The sequence below is a fragment of the Bidens hawaiensis genome, unplaced genomic scaffold (genome assembly GCF_021521415.1).
Source record: "Bidens hawaiensis isolate Kalapana, Puna unplaced genomic scaffold, B.hawaiensis_p1.1 tig00040712_1, whole genome shotgun sequence".
Lineage (NCBI taxonomy): Eukaryota > Viridiplantae > Streptophyta > Magnoliopsida > Asterales > Asteraceae > Bidens > Bidens hawaiensis.
This window is the reverse complement of record NW_027497205.1, coordinates 174,863-184,613: the sequence shown is the minus strand read 5'-3', so window position 1 is coordinate 184,613 and position 9,751 is coordinate 174,863. Positions and strand designations below refer to the sequence as shown.

The 9,751-nt window shown below is 35.3% G+C and overlaps 1 protein-coding gene across 1 annotated transcript; it reads right to left on the bottom strand.

Annotated features, from left to right (window-relative positions):
* Positions 1-4,274: 4,274 nt before the first annotated feature.
* Positions 4,275-5,765, bottom strand: LOC143592372 (putative aquaporin TIP-type). Its single transcript, XM_077072307.1, has 3 exons — positions 5,589-5,765; positions 4,697-4,947; positions 4,275-4,513 (listed from the first exon to the last, which is right to left on the bottom strand). The coding sequence occupies exons 1-3, from the start codon at positions 5,713-5,715 to the stop codon at positions 4,289-4,291; spliced, it is 603 nt and encodes a 200-aa protein (XP_076928422.1). The 5' UTR covers positions 5,716-5,765; the 3' UTR covers positions 4,275-4,288.
* Positions 5,766-9,751: the final 3,986 nt, after the last annotated feature.

Here is a 9,751-nt window from a genome sequence, read left to right as displayed (position 1 = left end):
AAACTACCGGAGGAAGGCAACATAGCAGAAGTAGAGCCAAGGGGCGAACCAACTTGGGACGCCGAAGCCAACTTCGTGCAAACAGAAAGTGTTGAACCGGCGCAAGCCATGGTAGCAACGACCGAGACAGTGAATAATCGAATCCAAAATTGGATTGTCGATTCTGGGTGTAGTAACCATATGACCGGTGATGTGTCTCTATTGAAAGACCCGGTAAAGTGTAGAGGTAACCAAACTGTCATAATAGCCGACAACTCTCGACACAAAATCGAGCACATGGGAGAAGCGGAACTGTTCCCGGGAGTTGGAGTTAAACTTTAGGCAAGTGAATCAAGAACACGAACACGAGAATTTGATCAACACAGGATCGACTCTTTTATTAAGAAAACAACAAATGAGAAAAACTTAATAATTACTAACACATTGAACAAGTGGTATATATAAACCCACGGTTCTAAACCTATATGAACTCAAATACACAATTTGAATCCAAAACAAATAGGATTAAATAAAATAAGACTAAATTATCTTATAATAATAAAATAATTATTATATTAAATATTCTTCGAGATTCTAGGAGCCTCCAATCTGATTTGGTGTTGGACACATTTAACAGTCCCTCTCAACACCAAACTTCTTCTAACCGTGACACACACAAAGCAGCTCGACTCGAAACAACCCGCGACTCAACACAACAGGTCATGTCTTCCGACATCGGCTTAAATGTTGAATTCCAACGCTCCCTCTAGATTCATACTTGTTCCTTTAAGGTCTCTCACAACCCGCAACACTCATATATCTTTGGACTTGATTTTGGACTCATCACACGCCTTCACACGAAGTTGCATCTTGGTCCGTTACTCCTTAATCTACACAAGATCTAGGACATATTCAACTCACCTCCAAACAGCCTTATCACATGCCTTGATCATCTTCGACGCTCTCCTATGAACACACAGTTCATACACACTGATTTAGCCCCGATCTTACCGAACGTGATCTCCCATTTATGGTCCTTAAAGGCAGCCCAAAACCACTACTATTTGGTACCATTTGACCATTAGTTTCAGCCCAGTAATACCTCCCATGCAGCTTCCAAACACTTCAATTTGATGCAGCTTCATACGCCAGAATTTGGTCATGAAACCGGGCCCGAACATCTTATGTTGATGTCTTGTTTAGATTGTCCGATAATGCTACCACTCGGGACTATGGGGTAATCGATACAACTCACTAAGCTACCCCGACACACAGATATTTTATCCTCACGACACACGGAGATTTAACCATACCGACACACGATCATGGCACAACATCATTGCTCGACACACATATATTAACCATCATGACACATGGTGATGGCACGTCATCAGTGAAACCTTCAACGTGACGAACACCAAAACAAAGTTGACACACAACCTCGTTGCACTCCGTTATACCGTCGGACCCGAACCACCTTGTAACTCCTTCACTGTCACCTTTGAGCCATGACTTCGTGAGACTATACATTCACAACATCTTTGCCTTATCCATGCAAAAAATCAACTATGCAAGTCGGCTGCTACGTGTTCACCGGTTCGTCAGCCATCCAAGGCTGCTTTGCTCCTATGATTGACTTCAGCCTACCCTTCGATCGGACCCTTGCCATGATCAAATCTAGACACTTTCAAATTTCGATCGGGAACTTACCGCGATCGAAACACGGACACCCCATCGTTCGACCAGAAACTCACCGCAATCGGAACATGGACACACCTTCGTTCGATCGGTTTCTCTGTTTTAAACAAAGTAAAACAATTGGCCCTCGTTTCCTTCGACTTCTAGCGGTTCAATCACTAACTCGACAAACAGGTCACAACTCGTTCACGATCAGAACCCCGGACACACCTTCCTTCGAAAAATTACTCACCTCGATAAGAAAAGAAGCGAATCACAAGCGAATTACACCACCAAAACAAGAACTTAAAATATGCAGCTTCTATCTTCTTCTTGTTCAAACTAGAAAAGAAGTATCTGCACTTTCTAATGTGCAGATCTCAATCAAGATACACAAAACAATATTAATATTGTGCACACCTATAATGGCCTTGCTGTACGAACATGAAGTCAATAAGGATCGGCTGCCCACAATTGAGTTGACACACCAGATTGTTCTTTGTCAAACAAAAAACAAAAAGAACTTTTAACACTTTTTTTTTATTAAGAAAAGACCAACTAAAAAAACTTCAATGGACGAACAGAACTTGATTGACACACAACCAACAAACTGTGATGTAGACGAACAACACACCTTTTTTTCGTCTTCACTCAAACACAGCCACAGCAGCCCCGCGAGGCTAGGGGATCCCTCTTCTCAAAAAGCGACTCAAAACCGCTTTCTCTTTCACGCTTGCCCTCCACCGACGGACACAACCGCTGGCGGAAGCTGGCTCGAATCTTTAAACCGCTTCCCAGTACGAGACCTTGGCTCTGATACCACTTGTTAAACTTTAGGCAAGTGAATCAAGAATACGAACACGAGAATTTGATCAACACAGGATTGACTCTTTTATTAAGAAAACGACAAATAAGAAAAACTTAATAATTACTAACACATTGAACCAGTGGTATATATATAAACCCACGGTTCTAAACCTATATGAACTCAAATACACAATTTGAATCCAAAACAAATAGGATTAAATAAAATAAGACTAAATTATCTTATAGTAATAAAATAATTATTATATTAAATATTCTCCGAGATTTTAGGATCCTCCAATCTGATTTGGTGTTGGACATGTTTAACAGGTCAAATGGTCCCTTTAGTGTTTTTTATTACCCACATAGAGCTCTCGAGGCGTCCCAGTTCCCACGATGTTTTTCTCTTTCAAACATGCTAGAATGTCAAGTTTTTCTATTACCCACATCCAGGGCATCCAAAATGCATTGGTGGTACTGGTATTTGAGGTTAGACATTCCTTATATCTTGGTTTATCTTGTAAACAAAAACGGTGTAAAATTTTATAATGGTTTCACAATCACCCATTTAGGAGCAAATTTGGTATTTACGCCAAGTTCTCGTACATGAGCTTGTAACCAAGTAAATTCAACAACTATCAGCCAGGGTTTTGTATTCTAACTCCGTGGATGACCGAGTTACAATATTTTTTTCTTACGGTCCATGCTATGAGATTAGAACCCATATAGATAGCAAACCCCAATGTGACCCAACGATCATCAGGGCACCCACCTTAGTAGCATAAGAGAAGACACACATGTTACAGGTTGGAGAGTTAGGCTTGAAGTTGGGATCCAAACTTATACTCAATGAGAAGCCTAAGATCAGTGACCTTTAATTACCACATAATTCAATTTACATCTTTCTACCAAAATCATTAGCCTCATTTGTCTAAAGTGTATTAGTCACTGTTTCGTTTCATTTCTAAACCCATTTTTGTCTAAGACTTGGGCCTGAACCATAGGACACAAAATTATTTCATTTAATTAGGCTTGAACCATTTTTCTAAGCTTATTATTTATACTACTTTAGTCTCAAACTTGGGCCTATATCCTTATTTCTAGTTCATTAAAGTCATATTTTCGTTTCAACCAAAAGTTATTTACAAGTTATTCAACCGAAAGTTATTTACAAGTTTCGTTTCATAGGACTCATATTTTCGCTTGAACCAAAAGTTATTTATAAGTTATCTGATAGAAAATTATTTGACAAAAAGTTATTTACAAGTTTCGTTTCATTGGATGTTTCATTTTATTTTCCCTAAGCGAGACTATTTTGATTGGTATCAGAGCCTCTTTTAGGGCTCTATCACCACCGGTTGCAATCGCCATTAACTACAACGATCGTTATCACCCATTCAAAAAATTTACGTACAAAATTTCATTACCTGAAGCAAAATTGAGCTCTCATACCAAACCAAAACAAAGATTATCAAAGAATGTTGTAGTTGTGTTGCTTGTGCTAAGAACTAGGGTTACAAGAGGGTATTTATATACAAGTTACATTTACACTATCTACTCTCATATATTGAGCTAGTACGATACATGATCTGGATGGCCAGAATTAATCTCGTCAAAGTTTTGTATGGGGCACGGAGAAGACTACCGGTGGTCAGTGGTCTTTAGTGTTTAGGACTAGACAGAGATTAGAACATGATTACTTCTTAGAAACGGTACAACGCAAATATATACTTGTATGAGACGAGTCTGTCAATTTATTAGGTCAAAATTTGAATGTTTTTTGTAGTCATCTATGAGATTTGTTATAAATAAATATCTACCAGTTGCATTACATTGTTAATGTAATGATAATTCGGGTTAATACACCACCGACAAAAATGTTAGCTCCGACAATGAGCCCAATAGTGACCGGTCCAATGGTTCCAACTAAACCATTTTTAGGGTTATCTGTTGTGACATACACCGTGTAGACTAGAACAAAAGTAATGATGGTCTCCATCACACCTTCTTGAATACCACTAATATCATATCCAACTCCATGCGTTGGGGCGACCTACCAAATACCAAAAATATAAGCAACGATCCAAGAATTTATCACAAATGTTGTGTTTGTACAATAACTTTAGTAAATTACCACTCATGTATGATAGCTTTGTACAGTCTTATAAGAACGTATGTTCAAACCACCTACAAACTTTAATCATGTGTTTTATACATGAAAAGATAAGAAGCTTACCATGCTAGGAGTAACAAACTGCACAAGAAAGCATGCAACAATGGAACCAAGGCATTGGGCAATCCAATAACAGACGCCAGTTATGATGGTGATGTTACCACTAATAGCCAATCCAAAAGTGACTGCCGGATTCAAATTACCACGTGAGACGTTGGCGGCCATTGTGGCTCCAATTAACAGAGCAAGTACATGAGCTATTGCTAGTGCAACTAGCCTAGTAGTGTCAAGTTCTGCATCTCTTGTTAATTTACCTATAAAGTACATGATAAATAATTATTTTTAATAAAACTGATATGCAAGGTCATTTTGATTGTTCTCATTATGTTTATGTAAACTAATAAGTGGACCATATCGAGCCGGGGGTCTCACCGGAAGCAGCCTCTCTATCCCTATGGGATAGAGGTAAGGCTGTCTACATTTTACCCTCCTCAGACCCTACCATAGTTTTGCTATTGATGGGATATACTGAGTACGATAATATGAATGATGATGAATAAGTGGACCATGATAAAATTGGGAAAAAAAAAGATGGTGACAAAAGTAATAATGCTTTATTTTCAAAAGCTAAATACATAGTCAAAAAATTTGCGAATAAACCGTGAGCGTACACAAATACACAAGCTCAATCTACTACTATAGTCATTGAGAGAATGAGAGTTGAGACTAGTCACTTTTGTATCTGTTTGGGTTCATAATTACGCCATACTCCACTTAAACCCACAAAGACTACAAGACTAGTTTATATATGATTATTTTCAAGTTTGTTGAAGTAAATCAATGATTCCTGTGTAACTTATAAGTTTTTAAGCCACATGGATTTACTAAATCCAAAGCTCAAAAACAAAACAAACAAAAAAAATGAACATGATCTAGTATAAGAAAACCAATTTACCATAAGAAATAGTTAATCCGGCACCGGTGAATACGAAGATGAGTGTAGCTATGAATTCGGCCAGATAAGACTTGAAGGAACCAGCACTCAAAGAGTGACCAATGCTACCAAGTGCCAGCTTCACCATTATGGATTCCTATTCTTGGAGAAATGAAATGGTTGACTTGCTAAAACTGTGATTTGTGGATGCTAACTCTCCTCAAAGCTTTATTTCAAAGTATTGAAATTGATATACTGTTTACCTTTTTAAGTTAATAACAGCTCATAAAACTTGAATAAAAAATTCGTTGATTAATGAAACAGGAGTGTCCATTGAATATATTAATCATTGATCATTTTAAAACAACTTTAAAATTCTGATAGTCAGCATAAAGTCAAAAACGAAATCTTTATGAAAATCTCCAACTGTTGACAATTATTCAAGTTTCAGCTAGGGGAGGTGCTTTCTAAAGGCAAAGCTCATGTGACTTCTACTTAGACATAGCTACGAAGGAGGAGACTGTCAGCGACGGATCTAGAAAAAAAATTGAGGAGTAATGTGTGTTAAGATAAAATTTGTTCAATGACAGCCAATGTATAAAACAAAGAAAAAAAATAATTTGCACTAAAAATGTAGTTCGCCAAGAAAGTTGAGGGGTAGTGTGTCCGCCCCTGATGGTCAGAGACGACCTAATGCACGGCTCGTCAGTGATGTGTTTTTGAGAAGCAAGGTTGTGCGAATGAACTCGTAAGGACGTGTGGCGATGTTGGGTTTCAATGTTCTTACTTTTTATTGTTTAATTTTGAGTTTCATTTATTTCTACAAAAACATGTAACAAATATATATTAAAGTTTTACTTACAAATAAAATATACATATTAATATATTTGTAAAAAACAAATATATATTTAAAAGCATATTATTATTTATATTTATCTTTTTAACCTAGCTATTAAACTTCTATAATATAAAGTTAGACAAATACCATAAAAATCAACATAGTTTATGTTTTTTCTTCATAATAGCCTCTTAACAAGTTTATACAGATTAAAGTTTCTCTACATATTAAATCTGAACAAAATTATAATTTTTTTTAAAACTTAAAACAGGTATATCCAAATTTGACTGTGAAAGACTATTTTGCCACGTGTCACGATTTACCCTTTTCACACTTCACATTAAAAATACTATTTTGAAAATTCTATTTACATACGCAAATCCAATTTTAACTATATAAAGTTATTTTATTTCACTTGTATATTTTCAATTTATCAAGTGATTTTCTAAAGAAATCATGGTAAAGATATCTGAATATGAGAGAATCCATTTATTAAAGCAATTGCAATTTGATCCATTCAACCGGGCCCAAGGAGTCAAAATGGGCAGATCTGGTAACGCTCACGTAAATTGACAAAAAAAACTACGGAGTAGTATTTTAGAAATTCAATTTTATTGTAGTAAAATCTTTTTAAAGCTCAAACTTGTATCCTTGATAGGTAAAATGAGAAAGTTATGAAAATTTTCGTGTGAAACAGCTATTTAGAAATGTAAAAAACTTATTCGCATACACATTAATGTGATATCATCCTATAGTATGTAGACAAACAATTAGTCACACGTATATGAGAATTACATACTTGAATTTGATTCATGTATTATTAATTATATGAATAGATGAAAAAACATTTCAAAGGATGCATGAGTATAAAACAAGTACAATCAATTTCCATTCACATAAACTTTATTTTGGGCATTTGTAAACGATTTTTATAGATACACGAGTATAAACTAGATACTCGAATACGATTCACGTATCATTATTAAATTATTATTGACGGGGCAGTTGATTTTTTTAGAAATACACAAGTAAAACAAGATACTCGAATCTGGTTCATACAATCATACGTCTTATATATTAGATATGGTTTTCTGTATGAGCATGACACAAATTGATACACAATAACCTTAACCTCGTGCATGAACTTGTTATAACATAGTGGTAGAGTTCCAACAAATCATAAAATACAACTTCGGTTATATTCTCTCAAACTATTATAAGAGAGATTTCAACTTTACTTAAAGTAAAACTTCTAGTTCTAATGTATTTTCACAATTTAATTAACAAATTATCATACAAATAGACTAATAGAGTGTCTTTTAGTACCAAGATGAAAAAACAAAGGTTAACCTCATAATACCAAGCTTATATTATTCAATCCTAATATTAATTAATGGGATGTGATCCTTATACACCACCATCGTGCTGACTGGACATGTCTATACGGGCCGTACAGGCTACGCATGACTGACATGGGAAAAAACAGTTTTTTGCAGCCTATACGACCGTATATGCATATATGAGTCGTATAGGTGTTTAATGGCTCGTATTGCTCTCTGAGACACCATAAAACATATACATCTTATACGACAGTATAGAAAACTTTTGCAGAAAAGTCAGCTTGCCTTTAAACACTGTTGAGCGCTATCGGAAAAAGACTATACGAGCCGTATAATGCTACAAATTACTTAGCCAAATATGTTACGTAAATAAACATAATTCTATACAAATGAAACAAAACATGAAAGGGTCGAAAAGACGAGCGGCTAAAATTGCAAAAAAGAAAAATAAAAAAAAAATCTATGGTGCAATTTAGATAATTTATTTGGATGATGGCTGCATAGGATGTTAAATTCATAAATCACATAAATGTATGGTTGTAAAACATTTGTGTCCAAAAACTTGTCTATACGGGTCGTATAGAGCTATACAAAGCACTACAAACAAAGAGCGACAAACATCCAATACAAACTGACACGATTCAGATGTTATACGACCTTAGTATAGGGAAAAAGAAATGGTATGGAAGGATCTATAATAATATGGGAGGATCCTAAGCCTAATTAATTGTCTATAATTCGATTTCAAAGCGTTTTGAAATTATTGGGGGGAAATATCACCAAATATCAAAACGTCTCCACATTTGAATGAATTAAATTTATTGGACGAAAATACCCTTTAGCAAGTTTCAAATTCCATCATCTCCAGGTAGGAGTCAGTCCGTACAGTGGATTCCGATGATCACATAGAAATTGCTGATTAATCTTTCTATGTTTTCTTCTCAGCCCAAGAGATAGATCGATTCAATCACCCAAGGTATTATTATTATTATTATTATTATTCACTTATATATACTTATACTTCTTCTTCTGCCAATAATAAGTAACTCTGCCATTTCGTTTATTGAAATTACGTGATGTTTGATTTTTAATTTGCTATGTTTATTTTGTTTACCGATGAAAGCAGCTTTATTTACAATGATTATGATAATAAGTGTTAATATTTGAGTTAATAATGCTGTGTGCCTGTAGAAGATATTTAATTGGCTTTGAGTTTATATACAAGATATTTCACAATGTTGTAGTGTTGTTGCTTGCTTGCGAGACCTTAGAGGTAAAAATAAAACGATGCAGCAGATATAATTTGGATAACTTATTATTCCAAGCCCTTTAAGTTAACCATGTAAAGAACATCATTTGTTTTTTTGTATGTTTTCCTCACAACTTTAGACTTACTCATTGAGTCATTGGACATTGAAAACAATGATGCTCAACACCAAATCGAGCTTCAAAGTTTCTATTGGTATTATTACATTCATATGTTCTTCCCAAATTTGACTTTGATGATGGCTTACAGGAGCATTCAAGGTTTGATAATTTGATTCAAAACAGTGGATTGAGGAATACTCAGAACTAGTGCAATACAGATTAATTCAACTAATCGTTTGAAGCAACATCTTGAGAATCTGTTGAAATGCTTCTAAAATCAGTTGGACAGGAGAAGGTTCTAGAAGAAAGTTGTACATATAATGTTGAAAAGCCCTCAGTTGTTTTAAATATAGAAAACATGAACAACCCGTTAGTTGAAGGTAGTAGTTCTGCTCACGAGGAAAAGAAAAATGGTGTTGGAAGTGATGAAAATATGAACAAACCGTTAGTTGGAGGTAGTAGTTCTGCTCATGAGGAAACGAAAAATGGTGTTGGAAGTGATGAAAATATGAACAAACCGCTAGTTGAAGGTAGTAGTTCTGCTCATGAGGAAACGGAAAATGGTGTTGGAAGCGATTTTCAATGGGTTAATAACCGATTTGAAATTAGTGAAGTAAGTGAGATTAATAAGGATGAAG

What these genes read in the sequence shown, in the direction of transcription:
- LOC143592372 (XM_077072307.1), bottom strand. Translation starts at nt 5,715, where the DNA reads ATGGTGAAGCTGGCACTTGGTAGCATTGGTCACTCTTTGAGTGCTGGT. An exon ending in CGGATTAACTATTTCTTATG is followed by an intron (nt 4,948 to 5,588) that starts GTAAATTGGTTT and finishes TGTACTTTATAG; the next exon opens with GTAAATTAACAAGAGATGCA. An exon ending in AGTTTGTTACTCCTAGCATG is followed by an intron (nt 4,514 to 4,696) that starts GTAAGCTTCTTA and finishes GGTATTTGGTAG; the next exon opens with GTCGCCCCAACGCATGGAGT.